This window comes from Cebus imitator, unplaced genomic scaffold (assembly GCF_001604975.1).
Source record: "Cebus imitator isolate Cc_AM_T3 unplaced genomic scaffold, Cebus_imitator-1.0 Scaffold287, whole genome shotgun sequence".
Classification (NCBI taxonomy): domain Eukaryota; kingdom Metazoa; phylum Chordata; class Mammalia; order Primates; family Cebidae; genus Cebus; species Cebus imitator.
The window spans coordinates 2,708,079-2,730,204 of record NW_016107602.1 but is presented as its reverse complement, the minus strand read 5'-3'; the positions used below and the strand labels follow the sequence as shown (position 1 = coordinate 2,730,204).

At 38.9% G+C, this 22,126-nt stretch overlaps 1 protein-coding gene across 5 annotated transcripts in view; it reads right to left on the bottom strand.

Moving 5' to 3' along the window:
- The window catches only part of GOLIM4 (golgi integral membrane protein 4), an 85,567-nt gene extending 65,528 nt beyond the window's left edge, over nucleotides 1-20,039 (bottom strand). For 2 of the 5 annotated variants that reach the window (XM_017502007.2, XM_017502010.2), the window contains exon 1: nucleotides 19,215-20,039. In XM_017502007.2, the coding sequence (XP_017357496.1) occupies nucleotides 19,215-19,401 (187 nt within the window). In that variant the 5' untranslated portion in view covers nucleotides 19,402-20,039. Of the gene's footprint in view, nucleotides 1-18,825; nucleotides 18,940-19,214 lie in introns of those variants that run through there. The other 3 variants (XM_017502006.2, XM_017502008.2, XM_037729038.1) reach the window with 2 other exon arrangements.
- Between the last annotated feature and the right edge of the window lie 2,087 nt (nucleotides 20,040-22,126).

Here is a 22,126-nt window from a genome sequence, read left to right as displayed (position 1 = left end):
AAAAAAAAAAAAAAAAAAAAAAAAAAAAAAAAAAAAAAAAAAAAAAAAAAAAAAAAAAAAGTAAAGTGTTACATATGTTTGCCAGAAGTTTACATAAAATTTAAAATCCTGAAGCCTATCTGTGGGTATGCTCTAACCTGTTCTGTTTTTTTTTTGTTTGTTTTGTTGTTTTAATTCACATAAATTAGCATCTAAAAAATAAATCCTGGCCAGGCATGGTGGCTCATGCCTACAATACCAGTACTTTGGAAGGCTGAGGTGGGCAGATCACGAGGTCAAAAGATTGAGACCATCCTGGCCAACATGGTGAAGCCCCGTCTCTACTAAAAATACAAAAATTAGCAGGGCATGATGGCATTTGCCTGTAGTCCCAGCTACTTGGGAGGCTGAGGCAGGAGAATCATTTGAACCCGGAAGGCAGAGATTGCAGTGAGCCAAGATCGCGCCACTGCACTCTTGCCTGGCAACAGAGCAAGACCCTGTCTCAAAAATAAATAAATAAATAAAAAACAAATAAATCCTATGGTTACTCATATTAACTTTTGCTGCTAAAGTCAACATATTAAATGTCAAAATACTTTGGTAAAAATGTTCTACTTATTCTATGTCACCGCAAGAATAGTCATAAAACTCCACTATGAAAGCTTTTAACAGATTTCATTTATATTCTATTTCTTGATGGCAGCACTTGAATAACCAAATTTATATTCTCCCAGAAAGTTTTGGTAAGCAGATGCTTCAGGAAGTTTGCTGAATAAAAGGGCATATTTACTTATTGCCTTTTGTTTAGAATTTATGCTAAGTGCTTATTCACTAACTCATACCCTCTGCCTATAAATATATGAATGTGACTAAAATTATGTTGATGCTAATATTTTAAAACTCCATATCCCTATAATACGATTTTTTCAAATAAGTAGGTTTTCTTCTTTTATTTCACACTGTACCTGTTTTGAAACTGACTGTGGTAGATGAAGTCATCATTCCAAATTTTTCATCCCTCACTATTGCAATTATACATCCACATTCTGCAGTGCTTACCACTGGATTGTGGGGGGTGGGGAGGGGGTTGCAGAGCATTCTTCACCATCCCATTAATGTTTGGTCAATGGAATAATAATTCTTCACCATCCCATTAATGTTTGGACAGAAATAATGGTGTGCCAGTTCCCAAGTGTTAACACTTGCCCTTTTGTGTTTCTATAACCCACCATCTGAAGAGCATCTCCAGGTAATGCAATCCTTTCAGCCCAGGTCGTAAAATGGAAGCATGTGGAGCTGACCTGAAACTGACCAAAGACCTGGTGTCCAGGCCCAGGCAAATCACACCCAGCCAAGCCCTGCCCACCATCACCAAACGACAGCCAAACTGCAGACCTGTGAACATGATTATATTCATTTTTGCAAGTTTGTTGTGGTAGGCCACTAAGATTCTGAAATTGTTACACAACAAAACCTAATATATTGATTCTATATCTTTATATGGCTACTCATGTAATATGAGTTGCATCAAACTACACCTTTTAAATTTACCTAACCTCAACTAATAACAATTTCCTTTGGTTATACTGCATTTCAGAAAACAGAATGAGAATTTTTTTAATAAAGATGTTTTTAAGTTGTCACAGAAATTCATTCTATTGCTGAGGTCTAATTTCCAAAAATAAACTATAATATACAGAATAAGCTACACTTAAACCCAACTTATAATTTGGTATCCTTAAATGTTTCTACAATTTACAATCTTTCAAATGAATTAAAAGTAACACACCTTCATAAAACATTTGATATACTCTAGACACCTTTATTTATTATTTTGTTTCTGAGCAACTTACCTCCAAACTTCACAGGTATAACTAGTACTAGGGTGAAACAAGTATGAATCTTGAATTAAAAAAATGTCACTAGGTACAACATATTACTTTTGAATACTAATACTTTCAGGGTCTGCTTCAATTACCAGATAGGAATCCCCTGTTAATTATTTGTATATAATGAAGATAGCTTTCCTTTTTATGTTCTTAAGTAATTTAGAACATTGTTATTTTAATAAAAAATTAAATAGGACGTATCTTTGTTTCCATAAATATTTCGTTAATTTTTTTCTATCATAATTTGTATGGTAGCAAACTTTAGCCCAATGCAAGTTAAATTACCACAAGTAATCGAAGTAAAATAAATTAAATTTTTATACATCAAAGATCACCATTGCCTTTTTGCCATTCATATATATTAAAGCAAGACTACTGAGAAAACAATGTATGTAATAAATTGCTGAATATGAGTCACTACAAGTCATTCTTATTCTCATCACTGTTCACTTCAGCTAGCACATCAGAATTTAAAAATCATAAAATTTTAACTTAGAAGCAATTTTACAGCTAGTCTAATGACTCACTAGATATTTGTGTTAACTCTGTAATATTCCTCTCAACTGCTCAGTTATATTCTGAATTTTTCCAGTGAGAGTTAGCATTTCTAAACCAGGGTTTTGTGAACTTACTTAGGGAAACCGATTTAACAAAAGGCAATTGGTGGGTCTGTTGTACTGTGTTATTATAAATAAATAATCATTTAAAAAATTATCCCTTTAGAATACAGAAACAGAAAAAGCATGTACCCAGTAAGCATGAATGACGGTTAACAAAGAACAGATAAGTCAGCTTATATGTCTAAGCAGTCCTTTAGGGAGCTTATCCCTTGGCTTAACAATGCTACAGATGCCTGTGTTTTGGACATTTAAGTTTTAATTGTTTTTCCTTGTGGTCATATTTAAAAATTTGTACTGATAATAGATCAGGACTTACAGTTGGAATGCACGAGGATATTAAAAAACACTAGGAGAGGAGCGATAATAAATTTTATAAATGCACTCAAAATAGTCCTTACGTGGAATTATCTTAAAATAGTCATCAAGCACATCAAATAGCTGCTAGTCCCTTAAAAAAAAAAAAGTTAAAAGAACTAGAGCATTTATAGTGGCAGCAACCAATATCTAAATGTCCATCAGCAGTAAACTGGGTAAGTTTTGATAGGCTTACACAACGGTATTAACATAATAATAGAAATGGGCAATCTATAACTCCACGTTTTGGATGGGTCTCACAAACAATATTAAGCATGAGAAACCAGACACAAGAGTATATATTGTTTATTTACCTAAAGTACAAAAACAGGTGACACTGATCCACAGTGCTTATTCTTTGAGGCTGGAGGACAATTTTTGAATGAGTGCAAGAGGCTTCTGGTGGCCTGGTCTTCCAATGTGTTTTGATATGATTGCTGGTTAAACGGTTGCATTTGTGAAGTCTTATCAAGTTGTTTGCTTATAATTTGTGCACTTTTAGGTATGTAAGTTACAATTCAAAGTTGAATAAGTAAAATGTCGAAAACAATTTTATCTAAATTGTTATATTTGGTTGGGCTATACACATGCCCAATACTTTAAATGTTTTAATCTTTTTATCTTATCATTTAGATAAATAAAAATACAAAATTTAAAAAAGGAAAAATTTTCTTCTGTATAAAATATAAGAACTCAATATATTAAATCTAAAAGTAATTTCTGTCTAGTTTTAAAGCTATATCATTAATTTTATACCTTTTAATATATATCTGTTTCAAAATCAAACACAATGTCATTTTGAATATGCTGAAAATTGTTTTCTTATATAAATAATTGAGAGAAAATTGTCAGTCACTTAAAGTAAAAAAAGTGTCTATGTCACAAATATTAAGTTTAAAATTAATCTCTAAAATTATCTTTATATTATTCTTGATAATAGATGATGCTAAATTTTCCTTTACATAAAATCTCTTTTCTATCATGTGCTATGTAAAAATAAGGAAAAACAAATTCCTATGGAAATATATAACAACAAAAAAGCTTCAAGAATTAGAACAGTTGGGTAACATTTTTAAACTGAAGGAAAAAAATATGATCAGAACTGCAGAGATCTGCTGACAAATACCAGACCTGCCATTAACAAGCTGGGAGAATTGTCAGGTCAGTGCTGTCCAACAGAAATACACTCTGAAATGTCAGTAACTCTTAAATATCTGGGAGCCCCATTTTTTAAAAGTATAAATGTGCACTGTAATATATCAACACTATCTTATAAGATACAACACAATTAAACTGAAATAGAGTCCCACCAAAACAATAAAGTTGTGTTTATCAGAAAAATAGTTCATATTGCTATAGTTTTAAATTTTATATTTATATTAATTAAATAAAAATTAAGATTCAGCTCCTCAGTCACACTAGCTGGATTTCTAGTGCTACTTTCTGCACATGACCCTAGTGGCCACTGTATTAGATAGCACAGCTGTCAAGTCATTCCATCTCTTTGAGGCTTACTGTCTTCACTGATAACCTAAAAATGTTAGTCAAGATAAAGAATTTCAAACTTGGATGCTTACACAGGCCAGGCCAATAATACAAATGACCAAGCAATGGCAGTGGGAATTTTGGTCCACTGAAGCCCGCATGCCCTACTCCAAATGGGCAGCAATTCATTCACCTGACACAGAAATGCAGGGCCAGTGTTGCAGGATTTTAGGATTTTTCCAACCAAGTTGGAAATCTAGATGTTTATATAAAATAGTTTTATTTTTCCATACATAAACTACTGTGAAATTTTTCAAAGCACTGTGTGGGCCAAAGCAAAACATATTCATATGCTGGTATTTGCAACCTGGGTTCTAAGAAGTTTCTTTCCTGCTTTACCAATCTCTGATTTATTTATAGGAGTGATTTGACTTTGACACCTGGAATCTAAAGCATACAGCTGGAGACTCAGGTGAGTGGCGAGCATCAAACCACCCCCGCTGTGAAGTCAACACAAGCTAAAGATGCTACCAGGTAGCAGCCTGTGGTGAATGTTAGCAGGATTCCAGCATGAGACGAAGACCTGTTTACACCCCGAGATGCAGAAGAATCTGAAAAGAAGTCAGACTAAGGAAAGGGAAAGTCCAATCACCTAATTCTGGATCAAGGACAAGGTCCCAGAGATATTAACAGAAGGAAAGGGTGGTGAAGCTGAATTCTCCCCAGAGACTATTGCTCGTTTCCCTGGGAGCCAATCCTTATGGAGCCTGCCTGGGTCCTCCAGGGCATGTGAGACTGACAGTGGAAAGCTACAGAGGTGAAGCAGAAATTAGTAACTTGAGCAGCCATCAGCCTCTTCCATGGACTTAGCAGGCAGGGTTGGGGAGGGGCTAAGGGGTAGCAGGTGGATTCCAAGAGAGCAGTTTTTTTTTTTTTTTTTTTGAGACAGAGTCTCACTCTGTTGCCAGGCGCTAAGCTGGAGTGCAGTGGCACAATCTCGGCTCACTGCAACCTCTGCCTCCCGGGTTCAAGCAATTCTCCTGCCTCAGCCTCCCGAGTAGCTGGGACTACAGGCGCACGCCACCGCAACCAGCTAGTTTTTGTATTTTTAGTAGAGACGGGGTTTCATCACGTTGGCCAGGATGGTCTCGATCTCTTGACCTCGTGATCCGCCCGCCTCGGCCTCCCAAAGTGCTGGGATTACAGGCTTGAGCCACTGCACCCGGCCAAGAGAGCAGTTCTTAAGTCCAGGTAAGTCACCATCTGGGAATATTCTTAACTGTTTGGCAGAATCTTAAAAAAAAGGTAGAGTGCCCTCAGAGGTGGCAAAGTAAGAAACTCAGTTTTGTAATTCCTGTTAAACCTATGTTTAGCTCCAGGGTGAGGAAGCCTTGGAAACTGAGGATTGTGTTAGTAAGAGCTCAGAGTTAAGAGTAAATTGAGCATTAATCCCACGTGTGTCACTGTCTTGCTGTGTGACTTCTGTTTCCTTAAACTTCAAATAGTAATAATACAGTATATTGCTTTACTCTGTGACATAGGGTTGTTTTCGGGATCAAATAATATTATGAATATAACATAATTCAGAAAGCACACATTTCTCTTGTGTAACGAGGGCAATTGCAAGACCTTTTTATTATTTTAAGAAATTACTAACAGATTCTAGGACTACAATTTATTAAATGCCATTTAAGTCTTCAATCAGAATTATTCTTTAATTTGGGGGGGTATGAGGGGGTTCATGGTCAGGGCTTTAGGGGAACAGCAGCAGACACGCTGACTAGTCTGTTACAAACTCCACCACTTACAGTAATGTCTGGAGGGGATTCATGAGGTGGGACTAAGGGAGGTCAAATGCCCAGATGGACTTGAAAAGACCTCAGGAGGAATTTGCCCTAAAGCAGTGGTTCTCAATTTTTTTCAGGTCACTGATGCTTTGAGGAGCTGATTAACGCTATGGCTTCTATCTTAGAAAAGACACATCTACAAAACTGACATATATTTTCAGGATGTTCATGAACCACCCCCCGCCTCCACGGATCCCAAATTGAAAATGCCACCCTTAAGGAAGACAGAAACACAGGAAAAACATTCAGTGTGGTCTGAGGCAATGAACTAGTTCTGTATAGGAGGCAGTTCTGAGAACAGGTGGAAGCCAAGAGTAAAGACAAAGCAGACTTGGCTCAGCCCCTACTCAAAATACTGTTACTGTGGGACCCTCGAAGGATGACATCTTAGGGTCTATATAAAGGGCCACAGATGCGCTCACAAATACTATCATTCTAGGCAACTAGTAGCTCCTGCTTCCTTGGACAGTTTCAACATAAGGCAGCATACTCTGGGCTCGGTCTACATGGCCCCTACTCAAACTCAGAGCAAAAGACATGAGAGAAAGAACAATATGTACGTTTCTCTAACTGACATAGCAATTATCAATACATTATAGAATGTACAGGGAATTTTCTTCATTTTGGCTTTGGCAAAGAGAATAGGGAAGAGAATATATGCTACAGATAGGTTGAAGGTGTTAATATGAATACCACCAAGAGCAGGACTTTGCAGCAAGTTAGAATACCAGTGAATATTATGGCAGAAACCTGGCACCCATACACATGGAAATGAGGCAGGAAGAGAAGCACTGGTTCTACAGAAATTCAACAGCAACTTCTCACTAACAAGAGCAGAACAAACTTTGATTCTTGAATGAAATATAGCCTCCAACACATTTTGACAAAATATAATCTATCCACTTCTGAATCCAATCTCTTATAGAAATATGTTTTAGAAAGTACAACGGAAGTCGAATAAAAACAATATTTTCCCATGTATTTGTAATAACTAAACTATGTTTGGGTGAATGAAGACATACTATGAACACAGAATTGTAACTGTTCAGAATACATTTAATGACATTTTCATAATATGTTCTTATATTCTACTTCTGACTTTATTCATATCACAAAAGAATACTCATATATTTCAATTGTTTAAATGACTTTCAAAGTAGCAGTGAACGAACAAGTGGAAACTACCAGTCATACAATTAATGCTTTCTTTAAATCAAAAATATCTTGCTAAAACCAGTAAAAGTATCAAAAAAACTCTTCTATCAAAAAAAAAAAAAAAATCTTCACCAAGGACCGCAGTCTATAAAGTCAAAAGGAACACACTGCACTGTATTGCTACCTACTTGCCAAAGAAATGGTCTGCATGTTATCAATGGGTTTTGAAACTCCCCAAGGACATGATGCCTTCCACTTGGGTATTTTCCTTAATGAACTACCAATTGGGTTTATACTTTACAGAGTCATGCGGAATTTTAATTTTCCCAGGTCAGATGGTTTAAACACCAGGTAATTTCCCTGTGAGGTTATAATTTTAAACGCCACTTCTTGCTAACATATTTCCAGTTTAATGGCAGGTCATATTTTAGAATGTAGTAGAACATTTTTATAAAAATATTCAATCAAATAATCCAAGAAAATGATTTAGAACAGTGGTTGGTACCCAGCAAATGCTCAATGAATGTTACCTTATGACAACTTTCGGAATGATGATGCTGCCAATGATGAAAATACCAATACTCAAATAACTATACTCACCTTATGGGAGGCCGCTACTAAGGCAGTCCCCCATGATCTCCACTTTCTGTAATTCACAACCTCACTAAGCCCTTCCTCCGTGCACGTGCTGAATGTAGAGATTCAATTCTAATGAAGACAATATGGCAAAAGTGATGGGATACCACTTCCAAGTCTAGGTTATTAAAACACCTTCATTTTAATCTTCAGTGCCTACACTGTTTCTCACTCTTTTGGATCTCTTGCTGGTATGGTTTGGCTCTGAGTTGTAATTCCCAGTGTTGGGGAAGGGGCCTGGTGGGAGGCAACTAGATCATGGGGGCGATTTCTCCCTTGCTGCTCTCATGAGAGCGAGTTCTCACAAGATCTGATGGTTTCAAGGTAGGTGCACCTCCCCTTCACCCTCTCTCACCTGCTCCATCATGGAAATACATGCTTCCCCTTTGCCTTCTGCCATGATTGTAAGTTTCCTGAGGCTTCCCAATTATGCTTCCTCTACAGACTGTGGAACTGTGAGTCAATTAAGCCTCTTTTCTTTATAAACTACCCAGTCTCAGGTAGTTCTTTCTAGCAATGTGAGAACAGACTAATACACTTGCCCTGGGCTAACCAGCTACGATGTTGTGAAGTAGTCCTGTGGCAGGCCCCAAATGAGTGCCACTGGAAATGGATGTTCTAAATCCTACCAACAACCACCTGAGTGAATTCTGAAGCAGGTCCTTCAATCCCAATCAAGTTTTAAAATGACTAAACACTGGTCAGTAGCTTGAATGCAACCTTGTGAGTGACCCTGGAAGAGTCACCCAGTTAAGCCCAGATTCCTTTCCCACAGAAGTTGTGATATAATGTTCATTGTTCTAAGACAGTTATGTTTTGGGATAATTTGCTATGCAGCAAGATAACTAATACAGATTTTGAAATGGGGTGCTGTCATAAAAATTTAAAGGTGGGAGTGGCATTGGAACTTAAGAAAAGTGTTAGTGAAAATGTGCCTCAAACACACTGTACATAGAATTCTGGAATTTAAGAAGACTGATGGAAGGCCTTAAATGAAAGTGAGAAAATGTTTATGGAAACTAAAAATTTCGTAGTGGCTAAAGTTTAGCAATATCCACACTTAGGTGTAGTTACATGACCTGCAGTCACTTATATTTATATGAGAAGTTAAAAAAAAAATGTGCCAAATGAACTGAGTTATCCAGTTAAGGACATTTACCAGCAAAGTGCTGAAGGTGTCACCTGGTTTCTTCTTACTGTCTTATAGGAAACTATGAGAAGAAAGAGATACTATGAGGAAGGAGGACTGCTAAATAAAAAGGAAGCAGGACTTGATAGTTATGAAAATTCTTAGCTTCTCTAGATAACAAATAATGCTGAAATTAAGAAATAGCTTTTAAATAAAGATCAACTCCAGGACATTACCAGAAAAACATGGTCTAAAGACAAAAGCTGAGGGTATCCTGTAAAATCATTGTGTTAACGTCTTGGAAAGATCATAAGTGATGTCTCAGAGCACTATTTAATCAGGTGACAAGACCTCCTAAGGGTTCCTCAGATCCTTATAATGAGACTTTGGGAAGTTTAAGGGTATGCATTGTCTCTCCCCTATCTTGGCACAAGCCCAAAAGAAAAGATTTATCTCCACGAGATATAGGAATGTAGCTTTTGTCTAATGGACAAAATTCCAAGAAGTTTTACAGGAGACCCACAAAATTTTTTAGAAGACTGTATCAGCAGAACAACTGCCCATTTTGACCAAAAGAGGTAGAAGCAATATTAAATTTAACAAGGCCATGGGTCCTTAAAACTCTACTAGTAGGAAGCAGGCTGAGGAAACCACTCAGCTGCAAACATATGCTACCTTTCACGCAAAGGGAAAGATGACTCAGAGTGGAACCAAGAAACCAAATGGTACAGTCAAACACCATGGAGAACTACTCCCAGGCTTTGAGACCTACTACAGGAACACTTGCCTCAAAAGATTTAAAAATTCCTATGGATAGGTGACTCATTTCTCTCACATTTCTGCCTTTTTTTTTTTAAACAGGAATATCTAGGTATTTTATGGCTGTTCTACCACTCTATGTTGGTTGTGTTGGGGGCAGGTAATTTGACTCTCAGGTTTCGTGGATCTACAGATGAAGAGGAAGCATACTTGAAGAATTATAGTTGAAGACTGTATGGATACCTAAGGGGCCTCACATACACCTGGATCAAATTTGGATAATGTCTAGGTTTTGAGCTGATGGCCGCCTATACAGTAAAAGAAATTTATTTTTCGTATTTTAATAAAAGTGACATTTGACATAAATATAATTTAACTTGTTTTATAGCATCTAAACCTCCAAATAAAATATAAAATACTTATAAACATTTTGTTTGTTAAAAGATATATTGATGCAGAAGGGCAAGAATCATATATTTATATTAATAAATATCATTTATTAATAATAAATCTTACCAATATAAAACTTGATGAAATGCTCTAATTAAACCAAATTAATTACCAACTGCCCAATTTTAATCTATGTTTATAATATTTATTTTATAGCACCATAGCTATTATCAAGAGAACATATAAGCAATGTCAAAGCTATCCTAAATATCTTGATTTGCAGATCTTTTTTTTCTATTTGTAACAAAGATTCCAAATAAAGGAGACATGTTAAATGAGATGTGAACTGGAAAATGAAATGTTTGACTCTTCTAAAATGATTATAATTTTTAAAAATTCATGTACTCTCAAAGAAAAGCAAATAATATCATTCCAACATTCTATAATGCTTATCCTTCAGAATGACAGCACATCTTCTTAATTTTCTATTCACTATCTATCATATTGTGACATTTTCTGTATGAAAAATAGTTAAAGCAATATTTTATAAAATGTCATACTGCTATAGAGAGCAATTTATTTCATGTCCATGTCCCTCCAGGCTATGAGCCTATTTAGTAAAGCTTAACAGTGAAGGACAATGACTGACATGTCTTCTGCATATGCACTCATGGGCCAGTAAAAACAAAGAACACAAGTACACCATTTAGCAATACACAGCATTGTTTTAAAATAGCAATGCCTATTTCCTCACAGAGAAGGGGGTCCTAGTCTACAGACACAGCACAGGGGCAGTAAAGGGATATTGTCTTATACTTGGAGTCAGAATATGTGGGCTCTCGGCTCAGCTTAAGACACCTGGTAAGTGAATTATCCACCTTAGAATTCAACTAATAACTGTAAAATTCAGGGTCTGTATCCACTTTGATCAGTCTATGCATTCCTAAACTTCACACATGCAGGCACGCCTCAAGTAAGTTCTTAGATACTCATGTAAAACCTGTACCGTTTTTCTGAATTTACCAAATATTCACTTAAATAAGTGTATTTATCTTTAAAACAAACTTTAAACAGGAAACGTCTACACCATTACTTTATAAATGAAAATCTGATTTACGTAGCACTGATTGATAACTAATAGATTTAATTTAAAAATTAAATACAATAATACAACAAAACAATTATTAAATTCTAGCTGTCAAGTTGTTGGCTGCCTAATATCTGTTATCTTTTGAAAAACAGAGGAGCAACTCTCTAGGAGAGAGATTCTAGCACCAAACTGAGAATTTCTCCAGTGCTTGTCAAGAAAGCAATGAAGGAAATAAGTTTTTCATTATGTGATTTAATGCTATTTTCAGGCAACATCTACATGCCATATAACTCCAGTATCAACCAACATCACCTTTCATAACAGCAGCAAATTTCTTGTACCCTGGAAATGCTGCATCAAATAGTACACATGTTATTTCTAATTCTAAATTTTATCATGAATCCCCATATGACCTACCTAACCTACTTTCTTAGAACCATTAATACTGTCATGAGAGACGCTAAAATAATTTTGAGGACAATGATGCACTGTGGAAAAAGTCACAATAGGGTTCTAAGCTTAGTTTCATTAGGCTAGATCATGACACTGGCAAGTTAATTAACCTCTCTAAGCCTCAGGTTGCTCATTCAGATTGAAGTGCTAGTGTCACAGTTAAATGACATGATGCATGTAATAAGCTTAGCATTGAATCTGAATTTGGTAGGTACTCAATAAATGTTATAGATTCAAATAATTTAATTTCTTCAAATAAATTTTCAAAATTCTACTAAAATAAATTAACTCCAAAGAGCAGTGGCTCAGAATGAAAACATAGTTTAGCAATTTTCTTTTATTATAAAGCTATATGATATATAACTCACTTTGAAAAAAAGCTACAAAACCAAACCATCTACTGGCAAAAGTAGCAAGACCATTTTGTCCTTAACGATAAAAGAACAACACTTGGCTGTCAAAATGAAAAACAATAACTCTTAGTTGCTATCATGTAAAGCATTTTCACGTTTTTTTCTCCCCAAAAACAGATCAAAAGGGTAGAAAAGACAGAGTGAGAATATTTTAAGTCCAAAAGTTTCAGCCAAGTAGGGCACACAGTAAAAGAAGCCACTTTTAGGCCACCACTAACACTCTTACCTGCTAGATGTAGCAACGGGTGGGCAAAATAAAAAGAAGCCCAAGGAAAATTCAGCAACAGTAGTTCTGGTCACCCAATAAATGGTGGTAGTAATATCCTCCAGGACTCATACTAGTCACTTTAGATGTGCTATTTCTAATCCATACAAGGTTGCAACATAGACACTGTAATCCGAAATTCAAATACGAAGAGGCTGAAGTTCTGAGAGGTTACTTGCTTGCTCAAGGTCACCCTTCTGGTAAATGCCACAGTTGCACTGAAACTACACCTGATTCCCAAATCAGCTCTCCCATCACGATTTCCTGCTTTTTTTGGGGGGGGTGGGGGGGCATAAAGGTGTAAACAAGAATCTTCCTCAGTACTTTGAAAACTCACCAGGTGATATCCGTCCCTTTTTCTCTCCCTGCCCTCTTCTGGTTCCTCTCCAAATCTTTGCTTTTTGATTCACACCATATTTAGTCAGTATTCATTTCCCCAACTCCAATTTACTTATTCCTTCAGCCACTGCAATCTAGGCTTGTACCCAAGCCCTTTTGGACACTGTCCTTTCTAAGACAAGAAAGAATAAAAAGAAATCAAGGCAAGGCTTCCGATCTACCTGGGACTTCAACTAAAGACTCCCAGATAACAAGCAATTCTCTTACACAGCAACCAATTATTTCCCTGGACACCAGTACTGTCATTAGAGTTGACATGTCACACATTACAGGGATGACTAAGGCGGGCATGATGTATGAAATCGGTTATAGATTCAGTGCAAATCATATATATTCAAAAGAATGCTTCACTGAATCAGTTTCACAAGGTATTTGGAAGCTTTTGTCTTTTATTCAGGGAATGAATTTACATACAAATAAAAACTACTGAGCTTCAGAATATTTTTGTTCCAGATTCTAAATGGTACAGAATTAAGCAAAAGCAGCTTGATAGTTTCTTCATTTAACTCTAAGTTGTACATCAGTGAAGATGTCCATTTAATAGACAACGTCTAGTTGATATCAGAAGTTCTAACACTGCACTTGAAAAATCAGTACACCTACCACACATTGCCCACACTTGTGATATAAATTACTAAGGTCTATGAACCACTCTGTTGTATATATGCTTCCTCAGTCATCCAGAATGCAAGCTACACCCTTCTAAGCATTATACATCAGCCAACACTACTGATTCTCATGATAACCTATTGTAAGCACTATTATTACATATGAAGAGACTAAGTCACAGAAAGGTTAAATAACTTGCCCATGACCACACAGCTAGTATAATAAGATAGCAGGAAATCAAATCTAAGTGCTCTAACTTCTCAGCCTGCATCCACTATACCTCACTGCCCACAATACCACCACATATATGCACATTAATAGGCCAAGAAAAAAATACCACCATATATATGCACATTATAGGCCAAGAAAAAAAATAGGCCAAGAAAAAAATATAGGTATAAACTATTTATTCAGCACCTGCTATAGGCCAGGCAGATGCTGGAGATGAAGGAATAATGAAAGCCTCGTCCTATGCTGAAGGAGACTTTTTTTTTTTTTCATTTCTTTTCTTTTCTTTCTTTTTTTGAGACAGTCTTGCAATAGGCTGGAGTGCAGTGGTGTGACTGGACTCACTGCAACCTCAGCCTCCCAGGTTCAAGTGATTCTCCTGTCTTAGCCTCCTAAGTAGCTGGGATTACAAAATGTGCCACCATGCCTGGCTAATTTTTGGATTTTTAGTAGAGACAGAGTTTAGCCATGTTGGCCAGGCTGGTCTTGAACTCCTGACCTCAAGTGATCCAACCGCTTCAGCCTCCCAAAGTGCTAGAATTACAGGCAAGAGCCACTCTGCCCAGTCAATGTTTCCTTTTTAAAGTAGATACATGGAGAGCTGAAAGCAAAGAAGTAACAAATGACAATAACATGCATTCATGCTTAGGCCCCTGGGCCATCCTCAGTGTTAGTTAGAGGAGCCCAAGGCAAAAAAACACTAACTTAATAACCAATGTCTGCACACCAAAAGACACAACAAAGTAAACAAACTACAGAACAGGAAAAAATATCTGCAAACTGAATCCAGAATCTACAAGGAACTCAAGCGGCTTGACAAGAAAAAAAAAAAAAAAAAAAAAAAAAAAAAAAAAAAAAAAAAAAAAAAAAAAAAAAAAAAAAAAAACCATTAAAAACTGGACAGAGGACATGAAAAGACATTTTTAACAGGAAGATAGAAGGCAACATAGGAAAAAATGCTCAACATCACTCACCATGAGAGAAATGCAAATTAAAGCCACAATGACATACCATCTTACACTAGTCAGAATGGCTTTTATTAAAAAGTCAAAAAACAACAGATGTTGGCTAAGATGCAGAGAAAAGGGAATGCTTATATACTGTTGGTGGGAATGTAAATTAGTACAACCTTTCTGGAAAACAGAATCAGGATTTCTCAAAGAATTAAACATTGAGCTACCATTCAGTCCATCAATCCCACTACTAGGTATATACCCAAAAAGAAATAATTATACCAAAAAGTCATCTGCACTCGTATGTTTATTACAGAACTATTCACAATAGCAAAGATATGGAATCAACCTAAGGGTCCATCAAGAGACAACTGGTAAAGAAAAATGTGGTATATACATACCATGGAATACTACTCAGCCATAACAAGTAACAAAATCATGTCTTCCATAGCAACATGGATGGGCCTGGAGGCCATTATCCTAAGAGAAATAACTCAGAAAAAGAATGTCGAATATAGCACGTTCTCATTTACAGGTAGGAACTAAACAATGGGCACACATGAACATAGAGGGTGGAACTGGAGACTAGAAAAAGTGGGAGGCTAGCAGAGGGGTGAGAGTTGGAAATTTTCCTACTGGGTAAACATGTTCATTCTTTGCACTGAAAGCCCAGATTTCACCACTCAATATACGCATGTGAGAAATCCGCACTTGTAACTCTGCACTTCTGCGGGTCACGTTTCTGACCTTTTTAAAAATTTTAAATAGTTGTAACATATTTATCTGGAACAAGAACATATAAACCTTTTCTTGATGGTTTATCCTTATCCCTGGAAGTCCAAAAGCACTGCAATACTGTGGTTTAGGAATGTCAGGCTCTTTGCCTCTACGCTAAATGCATTTCATAAAAATTTAAATAGTTATATCTCTCTCCAAGACCTTACTGCACATAGTTATTACCTTATCAGTCACACCCTCTCCTAATCTGACATGATCCAGAACAGAGTTAATCAGCAACCGTAGTCCAAGTTTAAACTGTCAAGGAAGGTCCTTCCTTCTGAGTAAAGTACACCGGATGTATGCATATTCCTTGGTGTTCATTCGAGGTACAATAAAAGGAGGTGGTTAGCTACATAGACAAATTCTGCCAATTTCACAATTTTTACCCATGACAAATCTGGCAAGAGAAAACAGGATGAAACAGCTTACCTCAAAGACGGATTCTGGTAACAGCTAACTTTTAATGAGTGGTACCTACTAAGTGCCAAGTATGTCCTAAGAGCTCTGAAGTCTATTATTTTCATTAATCCTCACAACACCTCTATAGGTTATTCTAATCTCCGCTTTATAAAAAGAAAAGCAAGGCCTAAGTTCACACAAAAGGTTGTAGAACTAGAATTTGAATTACAGCCTAGAAACCAGTCTGCTTTTAATCACATGCTCAGATAAAAAATTCAAGTGTCTTTGGGGCCAAACAAGTAAAGTAAATGCACAGAGTGGCTCAGTTTTAAGATTACAGGGTGTGGCTCTCAATCTTAGCTGCACACAGGAATCACCTGGGGGGCTTTAAAGACTACTAAAGCCTGGGTTCCACCCCCATAGACTGTTACTTAATTGGCCTGGGAGCCACCAGGTGATTCTAATGGGCAGTCTAGACTGTATGCTTCTAGATACAGACAATGGCATGGCTCATGTGAAAGCAGTTTAAAAAATTTAAAGGTTATGTAAACACTATGCTGGCCAAAGATTGTTATTACCACTGCCACCAGTATGTGACCTATGCCCCACTCCTCAGTATAATTAAGGTACCAATATGGGATATAAACAGAGGACTGATTGCTAAGAGGGAAAAGATAAACAGGTAGACACAGACATTTTTATAGTGGAAGGGGTTTGCCTAGTCTCTCAACTTTCTGCATGCCATCCCCATCATCTCCTAGGTATGGGGCTCTTCTACAATAAAACTTGTAACTTGGGGTTACAAGTAACCCACTTTCAAAGGAATCTATGGAGTATAATCTATTCTTAAACTGAAGGTGACCTAAATATGCTCACTTAACAAATGCACACCATCAAGTTATAGGACCAAACTACTTAAATTTTTTCAAGAGTCATTTTTAAAAAGAAGAACACTCTTTTAAAGTAATTAATTCTGATCTTAATCCAAGCCAGGTCATGCAATCCCACCTAACTAAGCAAGTATTAAGAATGGAGAGCCTGATGTCCTAAAAACCCATCTATGCAGGTGGTACACACTGCGATTGAGTAAAATGTCATTTGCCATTGCAAAAGGGAAGCAAAAGCTGCATGCCATTAGAAAAATGTCCATTAAATGGCCTACACATGGGAAGTCCAAAATAAATGGCACAGAAGTCAAAAGTGAATCCACTAAAAAAAAAAGAAGAAACTTTAGCCTGCTTGCAAAATAATTCTTCACAAATAACCATACTGCAAGTTTTGCAGCACCATAATTCAAGAGGAAATGGCAAAAGAATAAACTAAGAAATGGACTTTGAAGCCACCTTTTCAAATTAGGTAGAACATTTCCACCTGCTGCAAAACAAAAGTTGTACATTTTAATAATCCTGTATTACCATTTACCACCTCTCTTCCCATTACCACCACCACCAACAACAACAAAAAAAGGCAAATTAGGAAAGAAATTTCTAAAATTTCAAAATGAAATACTACAAATAAAGGCCATTATTCAGAAATCAAGGTCTCAGTCAACAAGGCCCAGCATAGGCAGCTGAGGCAAAGGAGCTACTTAGACAAAATATTTTTTTGTTGTTTTATTTGGCTTTCAAAAAGCAAAGACACAGAAGCAAAGCCTCAGAAAGAAAAGGGCCTGGGATGAACTCTCTCAAGACAGTTCAGAATAATTTTTGTTTGTTGCTTGAACAAACATGGATTGATTCCCCTTATGAGTGTCAGGCACAGTGTGGTGCTGAGCATGTAATGGTGAAAATGACAGCCTTTGCCCTCACGGGACTCCTAAGAGACCAAGGCACACAACCTCATTTAATCCACCATAAATGCCCCTTCCAGCCATGTTTGTGAAAATCCAGTCCTGTTTTACTATTAGACAGTAAATTTTTCCCTTGGTCTAACTGCACAGAACTTCACAGGGAAGCTATTGATATCTTCTAAATAAATAAGTAAATAAGTATCCATATTCTCATATCCACAATAACTCATGGGTAAATTTCAATGAGTTTAAAGAAAATTTTTTGATCCTAAGAGTGTATCAAAACAGGTTTTTCTTTTGAACCAAGCCCAGCCATATATTTTCATTGCCTGTGGCTATGCAGCGTCAGTAAACTAAAAACACTTTTCTTTCTTCGAAGTTGGGAAGAGCAAAAAGTCCAAGCAATCAGATGTGTATTCTCTCACCTTAAATTTTTTACTAGAAAACATTATAGCTGAAGCAAGGAAGAGGTTTTATATTTGCACACAGATACACAGCAACATCCCTCTAGCTTGCATTTACCTAGTAATATTAAATAAGCTACATTTGCATCATCAGCAAAGACTGCCAACATGTCACTACTTATAGCCATTTATTATTATTTTTTGGTCGGGAAGAAAGCTGCGTTAAGTATTGAAAACTAACCACAAGTGCAAGTAAAAGCTTTAAAAAAAAAATAGACGACATGGTACTTACGTCGCAGTAATGTTTCTGAATTTACATTAAAAGTAAATTATGTTTGTGAAAATTACATTAAATTAGATTCTAAAATAGGATACAAATTTTAAGTGCTTCTAAAGGTCTTACTCAAGTTGGGTTTGCTGTGCTTGGCAAAGTGAAAACCTGTGTTTCTCCTCTTTGACTTCCTGAAGCTAATTGTAAAATGCATATATGCAGCTCTGTGATGAGGTCAAAGCTACTGAGGAAGAAAAGCCTTTTTTGGAAGAAATAAAATATCTGCAGGATAGTGAACGGTAATGTGGTGTGGACTTTTCCTACACATCCAACATCTCTAAAAACAGAATAAGAAATAAGATACTAGCAGGTCCAGATCTAGGTTCCATTCGAGCGGGCCATGAATTTAATTCAGCTGCTGGGTCATGGCTTAATTTTCCCTTGAAAAACAGCACAGTTTGAGAAATCTCTGCCAAACGCTTTTTTTTCCCTCCGCAACTGGCAAAGTCAACAAGAAAGCAAATACCTAGAACCCACGGGACAATGCTCCTTAGAGCAGGGCTGGCAGAAGCGGCGGAGGGCTACTAGTTTGCCTGCCCTGACTGCAGCTGGGCCCCGACAAGCGCTCGGGTAAACGACTCTCTGTGCACCCGCTCACCAAACGCCCAGCGGGACGATGGGCTGGTGCTACCAAGTTCAAACCTAACCGCTGGGAGACGGATGCGGGGAGGGGGGTGAGAATGTCATCTCCCCTGACACTCCGGGGCCGGCAGTTCTGAAACGCTCACCTCTGACGTCCCTAAAGGTCAGAGGTGGCACCCACAGTGCCAACAGCTCACGAAAGCCACTTTTCCAGCCGGGGCGGAGGCGCGCGGCAAAGTTGGCCACCGGCCGCGCGCGTCCCGTTAGCCGTACCTTGTAACTGGGCGGAGAGGGACTCCTGGTGCTGCTGGTACTTGAGCGCCACCGCCTCGGCTTTCCGCAGCTGCGTCTGCAGCTCGTAGTAGAGCATCGCGCCGTAGAGAAAGCCGAACACCACGGTCAGCAGCAGCAGCGTCTGGAAAATCCGCTTCTGCTTTCGGGAGCACATCCCGTTTCCCATAGTCCCGCCTGGACCCAACGCCGCGGCCGCCCCCGCCGTCTCCTCCCCTAGGTCCGAGCGAGCGACTCAGCAGCGGCCGCCGCAGGAGCTGGCCAGACGCAGCATGAGGAGGAGAGGCCAGACACAAAGCCGGCCCGGAGGGGAAGTGGCACCCGCTCAGCCCCAGCGCGCCGCGGGGCGCGCAGCCATCGACGCCGCCCGGGCAGCTGCAGCCAAACTTCTGCGAGGCTCCCTCTCCGCGAGTGCCCGGGGCCGGGAGGGGGCCCTCCGCATACTTCAGAGCCGGCTGCCCTCGAGCCTGTGCCCAGACGCCTCCTGCCTTTTTTCCTCCTTCCCACTTTTTGGCCCCGCTGTCCCCGGGCAGCTCCTGGAGTCCCGCGCCAGCCGCTCCCCGCCCCCTTGCGGCGGCTCCCACTGCACGACTTTGTTGCCACCTAAGGGAGGGGGTGCGCGCCCAACAAAGGCACCAGGACTCGGGGCCGCGCCCCTGTGCGGCCCGCCCAGTGGGTGGAAGGCTGGGGGCCAGCTGCCTCGGCTGGTTTTGGGGACGCCAGAGCGGTGTCACCGATAGGGCTGCTCCAGCCTCGGCCGCGCCACCACCTCCCGCCCAACTTACGTGTCACCCGCGGCCCCGCTATTCTGGCCAACGGGATTCCGGGAGGAAGTCCCACTCGGGCTCCTTGCTCATTGGGCCCGTCCGAGCTGCCGCTCCCTCCCTTCGGTGAGGCAGTGCGGGGCTCGATTGGACGCCCGCTTTGTCCGTCCGACCCCAGGGCCGCGCCTTCCCTCCCAGCACCCGGACTGGCGAAGGGCTCTGTGGGCAGCGCGGCCGCCTGGCGCCGGGGTGTGCCCACGTGGAGTCGGAGAGGGTGGGAAGAGGCAGGCGGAAGGGCAAGGGCGGGGAGTCCAGGGTGGGCGGGGGACTTGTCCGGGCCTGAAGCTGGGCGAGGTTCGGTGAACACGTGTGTGTGTGGGGGGGGGCTCTGTGTGTGTGGTGTGTATGTGGTGTGTGTGTGTGTGGGTGGGGGGGGGTGTTTCAGTTCTCAGAAAGCACATGGAGAGCGGAGTAAAATGTATACATGAACGAAAGAATGGACGGCAGCAATTGTGTGCACTCTGCTGAGTACACTTTCTTTCCCTGTCCAATAAACAGATGCGGCAGACACATGGGATAGCTGCATAGCACAATCCTGGTAGTCAAGCCAGAGATGCCGTCTCGACTGCCTTACCCCATCCAGTGTACTAGCCTAGGTATGTGTGTGTGCGCGCGCGCCCACAGATGGCAGGGTTCGAGTCGGAAGACTTGAAGCAAGCTACACTTAATGCTCAATTGTCCACGTGGGCTGGGGAAATCAGCTTACCGTTGGCAGAGAGCAAAGAAACAATCTCACATTTTTTCTCTAGCTGTAAATAGAATAATTTAAAAACATCGTACAGGCCGAAATGAGTATCCATTCATTTTGTCATATATATTTGTTTTATTGGTGGCAAACACATCAGTTACATTTCTAAATTACATTTTAAAGGGCAACAAAGGTTCCCTATGAAAAAACTAGTACAGCACAGGAAAGGTAATAACCAGAAGCCTCTTTGAAGAAATGTATACTGCATTTATTTTTTCTGTGTACTTATGCACGAATGATAATATTTGTTTCTGCTGTTGACCTAAATTCTAAGAAAAGCACATTCTTTCTTGTCTCAATATTGTGGTGTAATTTAGGATACACTGCATAATTTTTATATTCTAACTGGACTTTAGTCATTACCATTGCTAATGGGCAGTGACTGCTCAAAATAGGGGTAAATCTCTTTAGCTAAATGCAACAGAAAGACAGTTACTGGTGCAAAAGTTTTTTTTAGGTGGACTCTGAAATTATAGGTTCCTAAAGCCATAAAATAAAGTAAATTTACAACCATGCTAGGCTGTGACATTTATACCACTGAAAAAGTGTGCCTTGCATGTGCTTTTCCTTAATAAATAATAACTTGCATTACATTATTCAAAATGCTTTCGTGTACAAATACACTGTCCCACTGATCACAGCCAGGGTGTTAGACTTTCATGTTGGTAAATAAAGAAACTGCAGTTTATCAAAGTGACTATGATAGCTCTAGGACCTTTTTGGTCTTACAGAAAGTTAGTTACTCAGCAAGATTAGAATCCAGATCTGAATCCTACTCTATGTCCTTTTCTCCAATAGAAATAATGTTCTTATTCTGTTAAATAAGTTACAGTAAGAAATTGTATCTCCATTAACATGAGAATCTGATTTTAAAAGAAGACTCTAAAGGAGTTTTGGAGTTTTCTTTTGTTGTGTAAATAGTATATAATCTTCCTTGTTATTAAATCTAACATTTTAAGTTCCTCTCTTTTAGTTTGACTCTCAGAAATTAAGATTGGATAATTACTAGAATCCCTTTAAAATTCCTCATAACTACAGATTCCTTGCTGTTGTCAGTTAAATAAACTCTTCCTCAAAAAACACTATCCAAATTTAGGCTGGTCATGGTGGCTCACTCCTGTAATCCCAGCACTTCTGGGAGGTTAAAGCGAACGAATTACTTAAGCTTGGGAGTTTGAGAACAGCCTGGGCAACATAGCAAAACCCCGCCTCTACAAAAAACATAGAAAAATTTAGCTGGGCATGGTGGTGTGCACCTAGAGTCCCAGATACTTGGGAAGCTGAGTTGGCAGGATTCCTTAAGTCTGGAAGGTGGAGGTTGC